The sequence below is a fragment of the Poromitra crassiceps genome (assembly GCF_964638095.1).
Source record: "Poromitra crassiceps genome assembly, chromosome: 5".
NCBI lineage: Eukaryota > Metazoa > Chordata > Actinopteri > Beryciformes > Melamphaidae > Poromitra > Poromitra crassiceps.
The window spans coordinates 58127883-58149843 of record NC_139642.1 but is presented as its reverse complement, the minus strand read 5'-3'; the positions used below and the strand labels follow the sequence as shown (position 1 = coordinate 58149843).

General features: G+C 44.6%; 1 protein-coding gene across 1 annotated transcript in view; it reads right to left on the bottom strand.

Moving 5' to 3' along the window:
• Positions 1-352: 352 nt before the first annotated feature.
• Positions 353-21961, bottom strand: part of pipox (pipecolic acid oxidase) — a gene marked incomplete at its 3' end in the record, with an annotated part of 33546 nt that continues 11937 nt past the window's right edge. The window contains exons 4-8 of the mRNA XM_083636448.1: positions 20430-20612; positions 17683-17835; positions 9831-9980; positions 4887-4962; positions 353-483 (exon numbers count right to left, since the gene is read on the bottom strand). Coding sequence (XP_083492574.1) covers positions 353-483; positions 4887-4962; positions 9831-9980; positions 17683-17835; positions 20430-20612 — 693 coding nt within the window. The remainder of the gene's footprint in view (positions 484-4886; positions 4963-9830; positions 9981-17682; positions 17836-20429; positions 20613-21961) is intronic.

Genomic DNA, 21961 nt, shown 5'->3' with positions numbered 1-21961 from the left:
TTCCGCTCCAATCTTTCATGACAAGCATTTCCACTGAATGCTAAACATCTAGCTGACACCATGGTGCTAAACATCTACAGTAGCTGACACCATGGTGCTAAACATCTAGCTGACACCATGGAGCTAAACATCTAGCTGACACCATGGGGAATGGGGCATCACAAACTGATTGCATTAAACTGAGCAGCAGATGACAAGATGCACTTGGCGTGATGGCATTTTACAGCTTAGAGCATAATTACCATAATAATCCCAAATTTCACGTCACATTACAGTAATCCAGACATCTTTTGGTTTGAATCATAAATGTTCCATTGCGGATTAAAAAAAAAAAAGGCCTCCGCTCCTGGCTCTACAGAGCTGCTTTAGATGTAGCCTGGAAGCGTCTGATTCTGAAAGGTGAAAGGTCATAGGAGGGCACTTCTCCCTGGCTGAGCTCGCACAGCAGCTTGCCCACGATTGGTCCAAACTTGAAGCCGTGACCTGGGGAAGAGATGTACCTACGGGTCATCCAATCATTTTAAGTGAATCAAAATCGTACCTTGTGGTTATCCTATAAATAGCCTCATGCCCTCTGAGTCAGGCAGTACAGTACGTAGGTTTGAGCCCCGCATGAGTGAATACATAAAGGAAGAACAGAGCTATTGCGCTGGCTGTCACTGGGCATCTATTCACTTTGCTGAACCCAGACTAAACGGTCAATTAAAGCAGATTTGTCCCTTCTGTGGGTTTTTCCGTTTTCTTTCCAATTTACAACGATAGTGCACATATCCCTGCGTTTTTGAGACATGGCTATTTTTCCAGATCTGGCCTAGTTTGGCTGGTTGTGAAGGTCTGAGAGGGAGATGGTGAATGTCAACAGGGCTTGAGGAACGCAGCCCAGCGCCATCTGACAAAGGTCTCGGAGCTCCTGTGGATTCTGCCGGGCTTTGAAGTCCTAAGAGCCTCAGAGCTCTAACAGTTTGGCCACGTGCGGAGGAGGGAAAAGCTCAATCGCCGGCCAGACCCACGGGGTGAATTTGTAACCATGGCAACACCCCCAGGACCTGCTTTAAAGCACTTGTGTCGGGCTTTGATGACAAAATGCAGGCAGTGAAGGGAGGGGGAGGACGAGGGGGAGGACGAGCAGTGAAGGGAGGGGGAGGACGAGCAGTGAAGGGAGGGGGAGGACGAGCAGTGAAGGGAGAGGGAGGACGAGCAGTGAAGGGAGGGGGAGGACGAGCAGTGAAGGGAGGGGGAGGACGAGCAGTGAAGGGAGGGGGAGGACGAGCAGTGAAGGGAGAGGGAGGACGAGCAGTGAAGGGAGGGGGAGGACGAGCAGTGAAGGGAGGGGGAGGACGAGCAGTGAAGGGAGGGGGAGGACGAGCAGTGAAGGGAGGGGGAGGACGAGCAGTGAAGGGAGGGGGAGGACGAGCAGTGAAGAGAGGGGGAGGACGAGCAGTGAAGGAGGGGGAGGACGAGCAGTGAAGGGAGGGGGAGGACGAGCAGTGAAGGAGGGGGAGGACAGCAACATGTTATTTCCAGATCCAGAAGAGCAAATAAAAATAATGGGAGGGCATGGCATGGTAATTCCAACACAGACAAATAAGATAATTAATAGAGGCTGGATTGGCCTTCTAAGAGCAGGCTGCAGGGTGTGTGTGTGCAGATCCATGCTACAGAGTGACCATGGCTGCCCTTGTATTGATTACATGGCTTCTTCAGTGACTTCCTCGAACCCCCGCAGAGTCCATTTCTAGCAATAAAAGCCCCTGTTATTCCAGCCGCCGCCCGCTCCTCTGAAAGCGGAAAATTATATGAGCCCAAAATTAATTACCGATATAATTATGTTATTATGATATTAGCTGGAGGAGAGACGGCTACGGGAGCAGATGGAAATGTGCCAGGAGACCCCGAAGGCAACTTCCAGGAGAGGCCCCCCCGGTGCCCCCCCCCCCCCCCCGAGTGAAACACCCCCCCCCCCCCCCCCCCCCCCACTGCTGTCTGGGGGCCTCGGCTGTGTTCGTGAGCAGAGATAAGAAGTACTAACTACTGTATGTACAATCAATCACAGTACCTTGTTACTGTACGTATGGAGGATTTTCAGGTATCTGTACTTTACAGAGTATTTATTTTTGCCTAACTCTAACCCTAACCCAACAACTTTTTACTTTTACTCCCTACATTTTAATACAAATATCTACTTTCTACTACCTCTTTTGCAGGATGCCTATCAACACCGGGCAAAGGGACTTCCGATGAAAATGTGCCTTTTGGCTAACTCGGGTACATTTACATTTGTTTAAATGTTGATCAATGTACATTGTCGCTTTACAAATAAATACATTGATTGATTGATTGATTGATTGATTGATTGATTGATTGATTGATTAACTATTTACATTTTAAAAACAGGCTAGTTTTGTTTTAATCCATGGCAGACAAAAACGATAGCGTTGTTTGTCTGTCTCTCTCGTCTCTGTCACTCCCAGCTTTTACATGATGCGCACCTTTTTTGTGGAAAAACCATACACACAAATTATTAATCAAAGTATAGTCTTTCTTTATACATCTTCAAACATGTTTAGAGGGGATCTTTCAAATGTAATAGTCTTCAAATGATATTAGTATGGCATGTGTTTCAGTAGCTTTGCACAGAAACAGCCAGTAGAAATATGTTTTACTTTTATACTTATATTTCAGAGCCTGTACTTTTACTTGAGTCAACAAGTTGAATCAGTACTTCTACTTTTACCAGTCTTTCTTTCCTCTTTATTTTTACACAAGTAACTATACTTCTACTTAAGTAAAGAATGTGTGTACATTTCCCATCTCTGTTCATTAGAGGAGAACAAGAAATGGACAAGAAAGTCTCATTAAAAGTTAAGGCTCTGTGTCTGGGAGGAACGTCTGCTGTGTCTGCAGCGTTGAGGGTATTCCTGGGACAGTGTTCAATCTATACCAGCCATTTTTTTTTTAATCCCCTTTGGTAACCTTTCTCAGATTCCACGAGTAAAATGACTTGCAATTGTTCTGAGTTATCCTAGCATACTATGGCTATTAAAGGCTTACACTGGCACAAACCAAAGGGTAGAAAGCCACGTCTTGTTTTCTGATCTACTAACAGGGCATTCACGCCTGCAGAAACTGGGTCAGTCAGGAGGATGTAGCTTTCCTTGGTGCTTTTTGACTTGTAGTATTTGTGGCTGTTTCAAGGACTTGAGCACAAAACAGAGCGGGGGAAGTACGGAAGTTGTCAGTTGATATGATTTATTGAGAGCATTATTGAGGCTCAGAGTTGTCTGTAGGAGTGGCTGCATTTTAGGAAGTAGGAAAAGTTTGTCCCAAACCGCGCTATTTAAGGACGAGGAAAAGAAAGGTGTCTTGAATGTTTGCACGGTGATACTAGTAGTTTGGCGAACGCACGTCCAAAGAGTGTCAGGGAAATAGCCTTTTTGTTAGACACATAAATAATTGCCCAGCGTCATTCTGGAAACAATCACAATGTTAGTGATGTTTCGACAATCGGAGAAAACTGCCTCTTCGAGCTAAAAGCATTCATTTGTAATTCGTTTGTGGAGAAAATGCCCATTCTCAATTCGCCATGTTGTCCATAGCGATACAACCTAATAGTTTATCTATCAAAGGCCCAATCATTTATAATAAATAATATTCGCTTATTGCAACATCCGTGCCACCTTACTGGCCTGTTGATGTTTAGTCACAGGCTACAGCGAGTTGAGTCTGTAATATTCTTGGGTAAACTCATTCGTTTTTGATGAATGCTTAAACACTAACAGTGATTCTTGAAGCACTATCTCTGAAACCATTAACACTTGTAGCCAATGCATTTACCAAGTGTGCCAAACTGAATGCAGGTTCTCTGCTTTACACTCAGTTTGTCATTTTATAACACTTTCTGCAAACACAACTGACTGCTTAACACTCAGTAGTTTGCCATTTTAATAACACACTTCTAGCAGAAATTTAAACATTGTTACACTATTTTGCCAATTGCCTTTCCACATTAACACAAGTCATGTGAAAATGAGGAAGCTGGCCGCAGCTAAAAAACTTTTTAGCTGTGGCCTGGCTAGCAGGGTCCAGTATTTCACATGCAGACACCCAAAGGGAGGCTCCTTTGTGCGTCTGGAGAAAGCCCGTTTTGGGATCGACTACCTGACGGCCATCTGAGAGTTCTACAAGTTTGACGTGGAGGAGGTGTTCCAAGAGGAGCACTCCATCTCCTCCAAGACGTTCAGGTTTGAGGAGCTCACAGTTGTTTCTCTTAGTAAGCGAGCAGTGAATGGGCCGGGAGCTAGCGCCGGTGAAATACACACAACCACAACCAACATGCAATCCATCCATGCTGGGACAACGTAGCCTCGATCACCCAGCACATACCCCAGCTGAAGGAACTCATGCTCAGCCACAACAGATTGCGTTTGCCTTCTGACCCTGGGGCTCAGAGTCACACCTTCTCCAGCCTGAAGCTCCTCACCCTCACCAGCTGCTCTCTCTCCTGGACACAGATCCTGCAGTGCGCCCCTATGTGGCCGCAGCTGGAGGAGTCTCTCGGAACCACATCACAGAACTGCAGAGGCCGGTGGATGTGCTGCAGTCACGGAAGAATTTGGATCTGTCCAGTAATCCACTGGTGGAGGACAGTGTGCTGAGCATCGCTGCTCTGCCCAGGCTGGAGAAGCTGAACCTGTCCCATGGCATCACTGGTCCATAACTTAACTCAAATCAACTCTCAATAACTGTCAAACTAATGATACAAAGCTGCTTGATCTCTTAAATGTCCTTCTATTTATATGAAATTTGACATGTCGATTCTTAGAGATGTCTAAAGTCATTCCACAACACTGAGGACACAGTTCCGTTACCTCGGTCACTGCACATACCTGAGAATCCTGCTCCAATTACAATGTTACTGTAGGTGGGGTGCACGTCCAGCACAAAATGGCGGTCTGGTGTAACCTGCACACACACACACACACAAAAAGGAGAACCAGCAAAGTAAAGTGACTAGGCGCAGATTATAGCAATTTCACTCTCAAAGTAAATCAGGCAATGTTTGGAAACCACTATGTCCTAATTGCTCACAAATGCCAAATAGAGCAGTGGCCAAGTTTCAAGCTATGTTTGGATGTATTCTTCTTCTTCTTCTTCTTCTTCTTCTTCTTCTTCTTCTTCTCCAGAATGTAGTTTTGGTCTCTGGTTCTGACTTTATGACTTATACTCATCCTACAGTATCACCTAGCTACCTAACTAGATACTTGATTAATTAGGTAACTAATTGTAATATAGGTGGATGAAAAATAACTTGTTTCAGCCGTCCTCATGCTTGAAGGTAGCATTGCACGCGACAGGTCGCACTGGTGCTGTTTCCATTGAATATACAAGATTTTTTCTGACCAAGATTGATCAAGTTGAATCCCAAAGCATTTGGCAATAAATGTGTATAAAACGGCATGGCTGGGGGCTGTTTTCTCTAACGTTACTTTTATAATCCGGAAAGGTCGAGGCTTCACAGGCTAACGTCAACACTTTTAATTTGAAGGCGAAAAAGGGAAATGGTACATATGAACTGATAGAATTGACAGACCAGTGTCAATAGACCAAATCAGCGGGATGTTTACATTTACTTCCGGGTATCCCTGGGTCCACACATTATAATGGCGGTGAACGGCACAAACTGACGTGTTGAAGACAAAAACAGACAAAGAAGACAAAAATGGTTCGTCCGTGTTGTGTTGTTGTTTAATATCATTCATAACAACACTTTCACTAACGTTAGTGGAGACCAGACTAGCTTATTTACCTGTTGGACCAGACCAGAGTAGACTTGATGCTAAATTAAATTAACGTGGCGTCGGTAGCTCTGTCTGTAACGTTAACGAGTCTGCTCTCGCCGAGAAGAGCCTGGTGACGCGAGGTTACGAGTCTGCAAAAAAACAGCGAGTTTGACAGACAAACAAACATTATTAGCTAGCTAACACTACATAAAACAAACACAGAAGAAAGGCTAGATACGTCGGACAAGCATGTTTACCAACCGTTTAACCATTTAAATTGAAAGTAGTCGGCCGAAAACAACGAGAGGGTTTGACAGCATTTATTTGACAACACGCACATTTAAACCTGCCGCCTTCCCCAAGTGGTACCCGGAAGTAAATTTGTTTACATGGTGACGTCACGGTGATTTGGTCTATTCAATCTACGATCACACCATTTCCCCTTTCCGCCTTCAAATTAAAAGCGTAAAACCCAGCTAACGAAAACGCTACAAATGGGAAGGACAGCTTATCATTTAATAAAGCACAGTTAAAACGAACTCCACTTACACTTGAAGGTCTGCAATGCTGCTATCATCCTGGCTGTGTAGTCCTGCTTTGGGGCGGGCGGAGCGAGTTCTCTAACGTTTAAACATTAGTTATATTAGCAACCTAACTAGCCGGCTGCTGTCCACAAGTCTCAGGTAAGATGCTTCCTACTGTTCAAAAGTGACTTTCCTGACACTGTACAAACATCTGACTGCACTAAATTTAAGTAAAGGTTGACGTCATTGACTATTCTAGAATAAAAACGAAAAGAAAGTGACAGTTTGTTATTTAGCCAACCTTGTTTCACTTTTTTCTGATGCGGTCGGCTTTGTGGGCGTCGCCGTTAGGTCAAAGAACTTTTATGGAAAGAAATGACAGCTCCATATTGCCCCATTGCAACATCAGCGCCCAGCAGCCTCCGCCATTTTTTATTTTTGGAAGCGTGACAGCGCCAAAAGAACCTCGCACAGGCTCGCAGTGGTCAGCTGCGGTAGCGCTGGCCCCTATAATCAGCCTCTCTAAACAGTAACTCAACGGGAGAACACTCTAAACTTTGGGGATTCACATCTTTTCCGGGCGTACTGCAAATCTTGATTGAAGTGGTGTAGTGTAGGGATGTAAAACAACAACCATATTGTGGAAACTAAGCAAAATGTTTCGTTTACTTTGTTTAGTTTTTTCAAGATAAATACCTAATGAAAAGGACCCGAGGTTCAACTCCCTTTGAGTTACTGTTTAGAGAGGCTGATTATAGGGGCCAGCGCTACCGCAGCTGACCACTGCGAGGCGCATTCTGTTTCCAAAAATGGTCGGAATGTCGTCTCTTTCCTTCCACGCTCTTTGGTTAGGTGCTTGCTCGGGCGCTCCGTTCTTCTTCGTCGATTGTAAGGGTCGCAAGGTATCATGGGATACCCTAACCCACCAAAGTGTGCATGCCATGGTATGGTTCCTCGAAAATGATCCATAACAGGTACCTAGAAAGGTTGCAAATTCAGTGAACTTATGTATCAATGGTTTCAGACAGCCTAATTACAACTTCTTACCTAGAAATGCCACCTATATTGCTCCTTCACTTGAGAATCAGACAATGACTCATTGACTCAAGACTCATATTCTTGTCCAATAAAGGCGTCACAGCTTGTACACATTCTCTTTGGGTTAGAATCCTTCTTTATTCCTCTATATGGGACTATGAAGAGCAACATGAACATAACCCTGGATCCAGTTGACACATAAGGACACATAGCCTACAGCACAGTAGTCACATGGCTTCTGAAGATATCCCTGTGTGTGTGTGTGTGTGTGTGTGTGTGTGTGTGTGTGTGTGTGTGTGTGTGTGTGTGTGTGTGTGTGTGTGTGCATAAGCAGGTGCTGATGCTAGAGGTAGGCTGTGTCTTCGACCTGTACATGGACCAGGCATTCCAAGACAAATATATAAAATACCAACCACTACTCGAGACCATCACGAGCCTAGGTTATACCTGTAGATACAGTGTGCTTATATTTGGAAGCCTGGGACATGTACATAAATGCACCATGAGAGGCCTGCAGATTGCTGGCCTGACAAGAGCAAGAGCCAAACAAACTGTCAAATATTGCTCTGTCTCAGCAATTATTGGCAGTCTAGCAGTGTGGAGAAGGAGGTGCTATGTGTATCCATAAGTGCTCAGTACTAATTGACCCTGATATATTTATTTCCCTGTTTATGAAATGTAATTTGTGGAACCAAATAAAGTATTTAAAATGTGTGTGTAAAATATGATGTTGTAAGTAAGTGCATGGCATTGCCCTCTTCCCCCGACTAAAAGGTTTATATAGAGATGTTTTGTAGCATCTCTGTAGCAGGCACAAGCTGTTAAAACTATTTCCTCTTATAGAATAACAGAGAGTATTTGAACAAAATGCTTGCTGCTAAGTGGGAAAAGGCCATGACTATTCTGATTTTCAGAGGCATTAGACAAGGTCACAGAAATCATGTTTTCCTGGAGCTTCAGTATGTGATGTGTGTAAAAAAAGAAAATGGTGTGCTGTATTGCTTGAGGGCAAGAATGGCTGCACAAATTCTAACCCCCCTCCCCTGCACACAAGACACACACACACACACACACACACACGCACGCACGCACGCACGCACACACACACACACACACACACACACACACACACACACACACACACACACACACACACACACACACACACACACACACGTTCCCCAAGACTACACAGAAAACCTCACACCTGTGTATGGCTTTGGGGGAATGACAATGAGATGTGACAATGACAGACAGCCGGCAGCGACGCAACACAGTTCATGTTACCTTCATGTTACGAGCCAGCTCAACAGCCATAGTTATAACCTGATTACCTTATTCACTCTGTCAAGTTGGTAATGCAATCCTGTTACTGGCTGCTTCTGAGCATAGAGCAAAACATAATTAGGGGGGGGGGGGGGGGGGGGGGGCGCACTTTGAGCCTTGTGACAGAGATGGGCGGGACAGGCGGCTGACATAATATTACACCAGGGTAATGATTTGTTTACAGTCTGATTGATGTGAGAATGGAGTTGGAGTTGATCGATGGGGTTTTAATTTATTTTGGCTAATCTCCATAAACAGCTAAGTGCATATGAGATATAATTGGACTGTAAACAATGACAGAAGCAGAAGTCTTGTAAAAAAAAAAAAAAAAAAACGCACAGGATGTACAGGATTAGCGCTGCCGGCACCACTGAAGTTAACCTTTTGACCCTTTGGATATAAAATCTCATCACTTCCTCAATTTATCCAATAGGACATTTGTGTGAAATGTTGTCAAAGTGACCTTGACATTTGACCACCAAATTGTAATCAGTACATCCTTGATTCCAAGTGGACGTTTGTGCCAGATGTAATAAAATTCCCTTCAGACATTCATGATATATATCGCATTCATGAGAATGGGACTGATGTGAGGTCACAGTGACCTCGACCTTTGACCACCAACATCGAATCAATTCATCCTCGGGTCCAAGTGGATGTTTGTGCCAAATTTGGGGCATTTCCTCAAGGTGTTCCTGAGATATTGCGTTAACCAGCATGGGACAGACGGTCGTGAGGTCACAGTGACCTTGAACTTTGACCCACAGAAGTCGAATCAGTTCATCCTTGAGTCCAAGTGGACGTTTGAGCCAAATTTGAAGAAATTCCCTCAAGGCGTTCCTGAGACATCGCGTTAACAAGCATGGGAGGGACGTACGGACGGACAACCCGAAAACATCATGCGTCTGGCCACGGCTCTCGCGGCTATCACAGCTATAACAGTCTCAGTATCAGCCTTCGGTGGAACCCTCCTGTAACATGGTTGTTGCTGCTAATGATCAGTGATTGGGTAGAATCAATAGCAAAGCTAGAGGCGTGCACTGTATGAAACACAGCAGCAGTAAACAATCTGGTGGTGGGTACATTCTGGAAGGAGGCTCTCAGTCATCCGGGTTTTGGCAATCTGTGAAGCATGGAGTCAGAACGTGGTACTGATGCTGACCGTGTACATGCAGCTCTCCACCACAGCGGGCTCGGGCTCCAGGCCGGGGAAACAGCGGGCGATGTAGCGCTGCAGGATGTCGATATCCGACCGGTCCGTCTGCTTGTCCCTCTCGTCCGGGTCCGTCTCGCTGCCCGTGTGGTAGCACACCTGAATGCATGGATTCACATCAGGACACACAGTTCACGTGAGATTATTTCTAGACAAAACAATTTGATATCATGATATCACGACAGAGAAAAGTTTGAAAGTTGTTCATGTGCATAATGACATTTGCATGATATTGGTCATGCGTGCTGCTGTGCATCCACAGGCAGTGCTTGCCCCTCCCTCATTAGCACCACTGAGGTGCCCTTGAGCAAGGCCCTTAACCCCATCTGCTCCAGTGGAGCTGCTCAGTGGCCAACAGATCAGACTGTGGTTGTACTGGTCAGCTTCCAGGTATGAATGTGTGTGTGAATGTGAACAGGGCACTCCTGAAAAAGAGAGCATTGCTCTCAGTGAGACTCCCCCTGTATAAATAAAGTAAAAAAAAAAACAAAAAAAACATATCTGCTTCTTTATCTCCTGCTACTGTTCTTAATGGGTCCACTATTTCATCAAAAATATATATTGGTATTTTTTTTTTTTACTTCTATATTTTAATGTTATGTTTACGGCACATTCTTATACAGTGGGTTAGCTGGGAGCTCCATTTGTGAGGCAAATGTGGAAGTAAACCTGCATTTTTTCCAACGGCCTGCAGGGGGCGACTCCATTGGCTGCAAAAAGAAGTCTGGTTACATGGAAGTGAATGGGAAAATTGCGCTACTTCTCACTTAATTTATGGCCTCAGTAAACACGTTCCTAATGAGTTGATGGTCTCAATCACTAGTTTCAAGTCTTCTTCAACACAGCATGATGTTCATTTAGTCAATGATGGTCTCATTTAGAGTCAAACAGAAATGGGTGATGTCACAGCGGCTACGTCCATATAATTATATGGTCTATGATTCTGTACCACTGAGTCAGATTTGGAGGGAAATCTGCTGGATTACTTTAGGGCAGGGGTTCCCAAACGTTCTCATCTTGGGACCCAAAATATAAATTTTGTGTCTCCCTGGGAAACAAACTCACACAAAACATACGGTAATGAGTTGCCATGACGACCAGTTGGTCGACCCACCCACCCCCCCCCCCCCCCCCACGGGTCCGCGACACAAATTGGGTCCCGACCCATCGTTTGGGAAACACTGCTTTAGGGCACAGAACAGGAAGAGGGTGCTTACAGAAACACTGCTTTAGGGCACAGAACAGGAAGAGGGTGCTTACATAAACACTGCTTTAGGGCACAGAACAGGAAGAGGGTGCTTACATAAACACTGCTTTAGGGCACAGAACAGGAAGAGGGTGCTTACAGAAACACTGCTTTAGGGCACAGAACAGGAAGAGGGCGCTTACAGAAACACTGCTTTAGGGCACAGAACAGGAAGAGGGTGCTTACATAAACACTGCTTTAGGGCACAGAACAGGAAGAGGGTGCTTACAGAAACACTGCTTTAGGGCACAGAACAGGAAGAGGGTGCTTACATAAACACTGCTTTAGGGCACAGAACAGGAAGAGGGTGCTTACATAAACACTGCTTTAGGGCACAGAACAGGAAGAGGGTGCTTACATAAACACTGCTTTAGGGCACAGAACAGGAAGAGGGTGCTTACATAAACACTGCTTTAGGGCACAGAACAGGAAGAGGGTGCTTACATAAACACTGCTTTAGGGCACAGAACAGGAAGAGGGTGCTTACATAAACACTGCTTTAGGGCACAGAACAGGAAGAGGGTGCTTACATAAACACTGCTTTAGGGCACAGAACAGGAAGAGGGCGCTTACATAAACACTGCTTTAGGGCACAGAACAGGAAGAGGGTGCTTACATAAACACTGCTTTAGGGCACAGAACAGGAAGAGGGTGCTTACATAAACACTGCTTTAGGGCACAGAACAGGAAGAGGGTGCTTACATAAACACTGCTTTAGGGCACAGAACAGGAAGAGGGTGCTTACATAAACACTGCTTTAGGGCACAGAACAGGAAGAGGGCGCTTACATAAACACTGCTTTAGGGCAGAGAACAGGAAGAGGGCGCTTACATAAACACTGCTTTAGGGCACAGAACAGGAAGAGGGCGCTTACAGAAACACTGCTTTAGGGCACAGAACAGGAAGAGGGCGCTTACAGAAACACTGCTTTAGGGCACAGAACAGGAAGAGGGCGCTTACAGAAACACTGCTTTAGGGCACAGAACAGGAAGAGGGCGCTTACAGAAACACTGCTTTAGGGCACAGAACAGGAAGAGGGCGCTTACAGAAACACTGCTTTAGGGCACAGAACAGGAAGAGGGCGCTTACAGAAACACTGCTTTAGGGCACAGAACAGGAAGAGGGCGCTTACAGAAACACTGCTTTAGGGCACAGAACAGGAAGAGGGCGCTTACAGAAACACTGCTTTAGGGCACAGAACAGGAAGAGGGCGCTTACATAAACACTGCTTTAGGGCACAGAACAGGAAGAGGGTGCTTACAGAAACACTGCTTTAGGGCACAGAACAGGAAGAGGGCGCTTACAGAAACACTGCTTTAGGGCACAGAACAGGAAGAGGGCGCTTACATAAACACTGCTTTAGGGCACAGAACAGGAAGAGGGCGCTTACAGAAACACTGCTTTAGGGCACAGAACAGGAAGAGGGCGCTTACAGAAACACTGCTTTAGGGCACAGAACAGGAAGAGGGCGCTTACAGAAACACTGCTTTAGGGCACAGAACAGGAAGAGGGCGCTTACAGAAACACTGCTTTAGGGCACAGAACAGGAAGAGGGCGCTTACAGAAACACTGCTTTAGGGCACAGAACAGGAAGAGGGCGCTTACAGAAACACTGCTTTAGGGCACAGAACAGGAAGAGGGTGCTTACAGAAACACTGCTTTAGGGCACAGAACAGGAAGAGGGTGCTTACAGAAACACTGCTTTAGGGCACAGAACAGGAAGAGGGCGCTTACAGAAACACTGCTTTAGGGCACAGAACAGGAAGAGGGCGCTTACAGAAACACTGCTTTAGGGCACAGAACAGGAAGAGGGTGCTTACAGAAACACTGCTTTAGGGCACAGAACAGGAAGAGGGTGCTTACAGAAACACTGCTTTAGGGCACAGAACAGGAAGAGGGTGCTTACAGAAACACTGCTTTAGGGCACAGAACAGGAAGAGGGCGCTTACAGAAACACTGCTTTAGGGCACAGAACAGGAAGAGGGCGCTTACAGAGCAAACGGAGCCAAAGCTTTCAGTTTCAGGCAGCAGATGATGAAGTGTGGGGGGGGGGGGGGGGGGGGACTGTTTCATTTATCAAAGAAGACAACACCTTTACGAAATAATGCAAATACAGGCTTCTTATTATTAACTTCTCTCATTCATGACTCAATACAACCTCTGGGGGCTTCGGGCAGCAGCCACCAGAGGTGCTGTCGCTCGATCTGAAAAACCTCCCTAGGACAAACAGCCCTCTCTGTACACAGGCCCTGTCTGTACAGGGGGTCAAAATGTGCAGAACGTACTGTCCACACACATTAAACAGGATCGTAGCTGGGAGCATTTTAAAACCAACCTAAAGGAGTTCCTGAAGAGTATGTGTATGTGTATGTGTATGTGTATGTGTATGTGTATGTGGATGTGGATGTGTATGTGTATGTGGATGTGTGGGTTATGACCTATACGATGTTTATATCCTTTGTGTATGATTGTGTTGCTCTATGATTCTTTGATTGATTGATTGATTGATTGATTGATTGATTGTCCAATTTTATTTTATGCTTGTTTATGTTTAACATTATGTTTATGTTTATGTTTATTTACTATTTGATTGTCTTTTACTGTACTTTGCTTTTAACAGGTGCTCTTAATAACTAAATAACTAAATAACTAAATAAAATAATCTAGGGACGGGCAATGCAAATTAGCCTAGGCCATAAATGCTGTGATACATGTCATCAGACGTTGGCAACTGTTATATGTGTATCTGTCCCTATAAATAAAAAATTCATGAAATTAAATTAATTAAGTAATTGGGTTTCCTTTAGTTAGACGGACATAATATCCGACATCAAGACATAGAGTGGCACCAGTGACACTGTGTCTCAGAGTGAATAATGTGATGTAGAATCGCCATCTGTCCCCCCCTTCGTTTGCATGCATGTGGTGCTATTAGTCTGTGAACTCCTGCTGGTCCACCATAATGCTGAACATAGAGATGTAATATCACACAAAAGCAAACCAAAGCTATGCGGACACCCAGAACATATCTAAAGTTTTGGATCTGTTGAGGTAGGACAAATATTATAGACATGTGACTTTGAAGCGCTACACTCGCAGTCCAAAGAGACAAACTATGGTTTTGAGCTATGGCAACATTTCGCTGTGTTTTCTAAGAGCCAAAGTTCTGCTTGGGCAAGGTGAAATGAGACACTTCACTCCTCTATAGATGCAATATACCAGTATGCGCACATTATGTGCTGTTTTTAATGCTCTGAGTCTATTCCATCTAGCAAAGGTTTTTATTATTCATATCCACACATTATATCCAGATATTACCATCTGTTGTTGACAAGGTTTCAGTTACTTAATCATTAATTTCTTTGTCATTTGTGTTTTCAGTTCTTTATTTGGTGTCTGTTTTCATTGTGTGTATTTAGGTATATAAGCGCGTAAGTCAGTCTGTATTCATGGAAGTATTTAAATAGGTGATCGTGTGTATGGTAGATATGTATGTTTGTATTGACTGGTGCAACAATTTGTGTGCTTTCAGCTAGACCACACACTTTCATGTGAAACGATATCTTCTAGTTTATATTGTTCATGCGCGCTCATCTTGTACATTTTGATATTTCTGAGAGCGCATGAAGGCAGCATAATGTTCATGTGTCAGGTCGACTCGGCCCCAATTTATGCACAACATCATAATCAGTCAGCTCAGTGTACGAGACTCACACTTACATGCACGCACACGCACACGCACACACACACACACACACAAACACACACACACACACACACACACACAGCGTAATGGCGACCCAGTAAACAGCATGGGTCTTTCTTTTTTCTTTTTTCCCCACACAGTGTTACTGGACTCAGCACCGCCCGGCCCACAGGTGGACCAGCCCACTGGAGAAACTCCTGCTGCTCCAGATGGTCAGTCTGCGCCTGCTCATAATTCTTCCTTCGTCTTATTTACCTGAAGCGCTCCCTGCACAGTTTTCAGTTTGAATTACTTTGAACCATAGACTCATAGTATAAAAATATGTAGCCATCCTGACTGCACGCTTTGCTTTTGTTTTTTGGTTTGTTTGTTGTGTATGTTTATACTGTTTCTTTATTTCAATTGATTGTTTTTCTAATGTCTCACTGACACCTACCTGTTTGTGTGTTTTGACATAAGTTATTTAACAAATTTAACACGAGAGGGAGGGGGTTGTGGGCACATTTACCACTGGTACAGGGTTGTGGCACGAGGCGAAGCCGAGTGCTATAAACCCTGTACCAGTGGTAAATGTGCCCACAACCCCCGACCTCGAGTGTTAAATTTGTTTTCTACAACAGCTACCAAATAATATAAAAAATACACAATTGTAACATCCAATTCATTTATTTATAATCATTACTGGTTTCAGAATACATTTATCCTTCCGCCACAGAATATAGTTCCATACACAAGATCAATGATTGCACTAAACATTTAGTTGCCTTTGAGCCAAAAAACAACTAACCTATTCCTTAACGGGATTAACAGTTATTGATACATTGCCTGTAAAAGTACAGTTATTTAAACAGTTATCTAAAGCAGCCCGTTTTGGTGGTGGTGTGTTGATATCTGGTGACGGCAGAGGGCGTTTGTTTGTTTGACAGTCCCAGGTTCGGGGTCCGGGCGCTAGTCCGACCTCCCGCTAGTCCGACCTCCCGCTTGTCCGAACTCGTGACAACTCAAGCTCAGCCAGTTCTCTCTCCCCAATTTCACCATGTCGTTCTTTGTTCACTTCACCTTCATCTTCATCTAACCACTGCTCAAAACTCAATCCACCCAGTAAATCAAACGTTACTACGAAATCGGACATTTCCTTGTGTTAGAGATCGGCCATTTCCTTGTTGAAGATTTGCAGACTGACAGGCTAACAGTGGGCGGAGTCAGCACAGGGAACGGAGTCAGCATCAGGGAGCGGAGTGATACTGCGGTTGGAGCCGAACTGTAGATTGTTGGCGTATTTACCACTGTTGCTAGCCAATCAGAATCCAGTATTCACTCATGCCGTTGTAGAACTTGTTATTGTTGTTGTTGTTGTTGTTGTCATTGCTGTCATTGTTGTCATTGATATTGATGTTGCTGCTGTAACGCCAGAATTTCCCCTCGGGGATTAATAAAGTACTCGTTAGAGGGGGAAGCACCTTAATCAGGCCTGGGTACTCGTTGGAGGGGGACACACCTTAATCAGGCCTGGGTACTGGTTAGAGGGGGACGCACCTTAATGAGGCCTGGGTATTCGTTGGAGGGGGATGCACCTTAACTCATTCATGGCCAGTTTAGGACTGCCAATATTTAGCACATGCCAAAGATTTTCATAATTGTTGGTCATCTTTCAAGACCCACAGTAAATTATCTATTAGCACCAAAGTGATTTGCAATACCTCAAAATGAAGATGTACGTCTCTGGGTTCACCAGGAAAAAAAAGTGAGCTTTTAGCATGTTCTGTACTCTACTTATAGCCATTTATGTACACCCTGTTTTCACCCAAAAGGTCTCTCTGAGAAAAGAAATTGCAGAAAATGGCATTTATGTACAGCACACAATCTCAGGCAGAACTCGCTCTCAATTCTTTTATTTTGAACTGTATTGACATCAGACATGTAAATATTATTCATTATGACACAAATGACAAAAAAAAAAAAAAAAAATATATATATATATATATATATATATATATATATATATATATATATATATATATATATATATGAAGTGCTTTTTTTACATTCAACAATACAGTTTGCTCAGTGTGAGTGAGTGTGCAGACAGACAGACAGACACACAGACAGACAGACAGACAGACACACACAGACACAGACAGACACACACACACACACACACACACACACACACACACACACACACACACAGAGAGAGAGAGTTCTGTCCACAGCTGCTGCTAGATCGCACCTCCTTCCCCCGCACCTCCTTCCCCCTCCTTCCCCATCAGCGTTTTGCCTCCTCTGCCTCTGCTCGTTTTCCTCCTCTCGTTCGGGCTGGGACGAATGCTGCGACACGACACAGGAACGGGTCCGGCTTGGCTTTGGGACCAGGCGCTGCTGGAACCGGATCGATCATGTTCGTCACGGGTTTGACTAGGCAATCCAGGTTCGCCCTGCACTGCTCGCCTTGCTGCAGGCTGCAGCAAGGCGAGCAGTGCACCGCGCCGAGGGGCGTTTCAATGGCGTTTCTCCTCTCTACAAGGAAGCGCATTTCTCTGTTTTTCCTCCTTTCCTCCTTCTTCCTTATTTCAAACAACAGCTGCGGTATGTGTTTGATAACGTGCTGTCGGCTTGACTTTGAGGTTAGGGACCTGTGTCTGTGTCACAGGCCGGGGAAGTGTTTGAACTAAGCGCTGCACTAATAAAAACAAAAACACGTCAAACACGTCTTTGGCGTGGAATGGATGGCTATTTCTGATAACACGTCAAAGACGTCTTTGGCGGTGAATGAGTTAATGAGGCCTGGGTACTCGTTGGAGGGGGACACACCTTAATCAGGCCTGGGTACTCATTAGAGGGGGACGCACCTTAATCAGGCCTGGGTACTCGTTGGAGGGGAGGCCGTAGATGTGGTCCTTGGCCTCCTCACACTCCACCTGCAGGAAGCAGGGGAAGCGGCGGGTCACGTCGTACGACCCGGCCTGCTTCTCCTTCCAGTAGCACACGTTGATCCTCACCACCTGCAGCAACACAACCAGCAGCAAGCACAGCTTAGAGATGTGCCTTCTATTAGCAGGGTTCACATACTTCTTCAACATCAAACCTTTCAGGCCCAATTCCCTCAAATTGAAGGAGCCAACACGGCATAGTGTGAGACATGGATCAAGGTTCATTACTGTTACAACACGGATCATTCTTTATAATGTGAACTAGCAGCTTTACAGAAGCCCACAGATCAACCATTAAGAAGAGAGAGGCTGGAATGTGTGAACACTTCTCAATTCTGTGTTGTGTTACAGTGTTGGCAGACTACATGCAGACAGCAGAATGTAGCGTATTTACTAACGCTAATTCACCAAAACTACTTCAATTTCTGTTTCTATCATAGCACAAAATATATATACACTTTCAATGACGCACGTCTATTTATGTCTATTTTAAGGCTCTCAAGGATTTCAAGGACCCCGAACCCTGAATCAGTGTCATCTACATCTGATATGATGGTTATGATGCAGTTTGAGTGTTTTCACATTGAATGTAGAATTCATCAATACTACACTGGTTGTCTATGGGAAGACCTTTGCATGAACTGACATTTCTATCAGAATCCACACATGAATTAATATGTAAAATGTTTCGGCCACTATATATATATATATATATAGTGAAAATACTAATAGTGAATATAGTGAATCAAATTAACAGGTGAGAATTCGGACACTAGTACAAAATGGCGAACACATGAAATAGTCGACTATTTCTGTCATAGGGACGGATTCTGAACGACAGGGCTTATATAGAAATCACCAATGGTCTCATTTTCTGATGTACTGTTGGGCTTGTGAGGCATCAGTGGGCTATTACATTTAGACTGTGTCAGGTCCCTGTAGCTGCTTTAAAGATATCGCATATTGGGCACGGTATCTTTTTTTTTACCATGGGTAAAAAACCAATAGTGGTTGGACCTTGAACATGATTCATATTGCATACAGATCCTCCTCCTCCTCCTCCTCCTCCTCCCTATCCTTTTCTCCCTCTAATAGAAGTGCAATTACAAAAGTAGCAGTGTGACGGCGAAGTGAGAATGAGGATTTAATGAAATGTACACAAACATGGCGCTGCAAATGACGTCCGTCCGAGGGTGCTAATCATCAGGACAGTGTTGAGGAGCTTTCAGTCTAATGAGCTAACGCGGGCTGTGTGTGTGTGTGTGTGTGTGTGTGTGTGTGCGTGCGTGCGTGCGTGTGTGCGTGCGTGTGTGTGCTCTTCAGGGACCATCAGAATTCAGACGGCGGCGGCAGCGCTGCAGCCAGCCAATGAGCTCACTCATAGCCCTGCACTTTCCTAGCAGCTCAGTCAGCCATGGCGTTCCCCAGGCCCCCCCCCCCCCCCCCCCCACACACACACACACACACACACACACACACACACACACACACACCCCCACAGCCTGCTAGCCTGAATAATGCAATTCCAATACCAACTCCAATTCTCCACTCAAACAGCTGTCTGCTTGTTTTTCCATCACCTTCTCTTTTCGGGGTGTGTGTGTGTGCCTGTGTGCGTGTGTGTGTGTGTGTGTGTGTGTGTGTGTGTGTGTGTGTGTGTGTGTGTGTGTGTGCGTGCGCGTGTGCGTGTGCGTGTGCGTGTGCGTGTGCGTGTGCGTGTGTGTGTGGCATATTGCGAGATGGGAGAGACTGCCTTGCTGACTAAGCCCTCTAACCTACGCGTGTTTCAATAATAGAGCAGCAATGCTTTTGTTTCTGGTGAAAACCACATGATACAGTAGATGACTGGATTCAGTCCAGGAAAGCTTTGCTGTTGGATTTCGAATGCGACCCGTTTTGTTGTTGTTCGTCTAAATTGTTATAACCGTTTTTCTCTATTTCTCCAAGTTCAAAGACTAAGACAAAATCTCAAACTAAAAATGCACTATTAGGCACTGGCAGTGTTACACATTGGTGGATTTCATTACACTCAGCACTGTCATGTTGACCAGCCTGGTCAGTGTGTGATTCCTTTGTACTGGTGGATAGCGCGTTATCGAGTGAATGATATTTAAAGGGACAGCTGACCCTAAAATCCAAAATACATATTTTTCCTCTCACCTGTAGTGCTATTTATCCATCTATATCGTTTTGGGATAGTTGCCAGAGTTTTGGAGATATCGGCCGCAGAGATGTCTGCCTTCTCTTGTAGATGTCGCCTTCACCTGGTTACTCAAGATAATGCACAGACTTTGTTGTGAGCAGTTTCATGTAGGAACTATTTTCTTTTGCAGTCTCATGTAGGAATTAGCTAGCGGCTGTAGTTCGGTCAAAAGAAAATAGTTCCTCCATGAAACTGCTCATAACAAGGTCTGTGGATTATCTTGAGTAACCGGGTCATGATTTCTGGAAAGAGACATTGCTGTTGGGTTTATCAAATGTATTTCTTTGGCACCTTGAGCACCACAAGCCGAAGGCAGAAACTCTGCGGCCGATATCTCCAAAACTCAGGCAACTAACACAAAACGATATAGATGGATAAATAGCACTACAGGTGAGAGGAAAAATGTGAGACTATAGGCTATATGGCTGTAATGGAGGTCGTGGGACTACAATATACTGAATACCTGTAGTGGGAGCTGTAGTCCCACGTGAGCCAGCATGGTGTTAGCCCAGGCTCCTGCGGTGATCACCAGACTCTTGGCTCGGTAAACACCACTAGAGGTCGATACTGTCACAACAGGGCCCGGCTGGATGTCTGTTACCTTCTGTCCATCCTTTAGAACCCCGCCCAGCTTCTCAAACTGCCCCTGGCGAAAGAGAAGGGTGGACCATGTGTTATTATTGGAAATGCCTTCTTTGCTCTCTCCAGTATCCCAATGTGTGCTTCCAATACTGTAGGTCTTCATCAATTCATCAACCTTTTCCATATCAAGCACCCCCTAATTTAGTCCACATTTAATACGATTTTATCTCTCGGACCCAAGTCTGAGAATATTGTTTGATTTTTGTCCAGGATTCCAGGACCATCTGTATTATTGGCAGAGATGTGATGATCAAAACAGTTATCATTCGACAGTCTCCAATTGTGTTTCCGTCAACTTGAACAAATCATGAATTTGCCGGGGACCCCCTGGAACCCCCTCAAGGGCCCCTGGTGGTTCTCGGACCACACGCTGAGAAGCACTGGTCTACATCTAGCAATGACCAAATACCATCCTGAGAGGGTTTTTAAATGTCATTTTCTATTTTCTATTGTTTTCTGTGTTTTCCATCACAGGGAGTGCTCTTGGTACCATTTAGTATGATCTATAACACCAGTAGGAGTATTAATGGGTGACACACTGCATTAGTGGACTGTATGAGTTATTGTAGCCTGGTAAACACAAACACAAATAAACAAACATCCTGACAGCGTGATCTCACATTACGTTTTACCAGGGCTAGAGTAAGTCTGCTACTCAAAGGCCTGAAACGGTGATCAATTATGAAGCATATATTACAACTATTTATGCCTCATAATTTTGGAGCATTTGCAGAAATGTTGATTACTATGCATTGCCTAGCATTCTACAACTGTGAAATAGTTGGATCAGCACAGAAAATCAGATGAGTTTGATTTCTGGGGCAGCTACGCCCCTTCCTGCACACAAGAGAGAGAAGGCGGATCAAATAGTGGCATGTAGAGAGGCAAAGTGACCGCCTACTTCCTGGTAGGAAGCACTGTACCAGAGATTTTCCTCCGCCATTTATTTTCCCATAGACATTTCGTAAAATGCTTATAAAAATAGTTTTACTTGTTCACACCAAACGGTTCAGATATATTTAGAAACAGGAGAGACCACAGGACATTTCACTCGGACCAAAACGTAAAAAAAGATTGCGGATTTAAAGAAAATATTTTTCCGATGTAGTTTTTTTAAGTTTTGGTCCGAGTTCAATGTTCTATGGTCTCTCCCGATTCTAAATAATAGCTGAACCGTTTGGTTTTGACGAAGTTAAACTATTTCCATAAGCATTTTACGAAATGTCGATGGGAAAATAAATGGCGGATAAAAATCCCTGGTACAGTGCTGAAGCAGGAAGTAGTATAAGAGAGGGAGGCTTTCAAAGTAAAGAGCCAGGCCATTAAAATGTACGCAGCAATCAACAACCCATC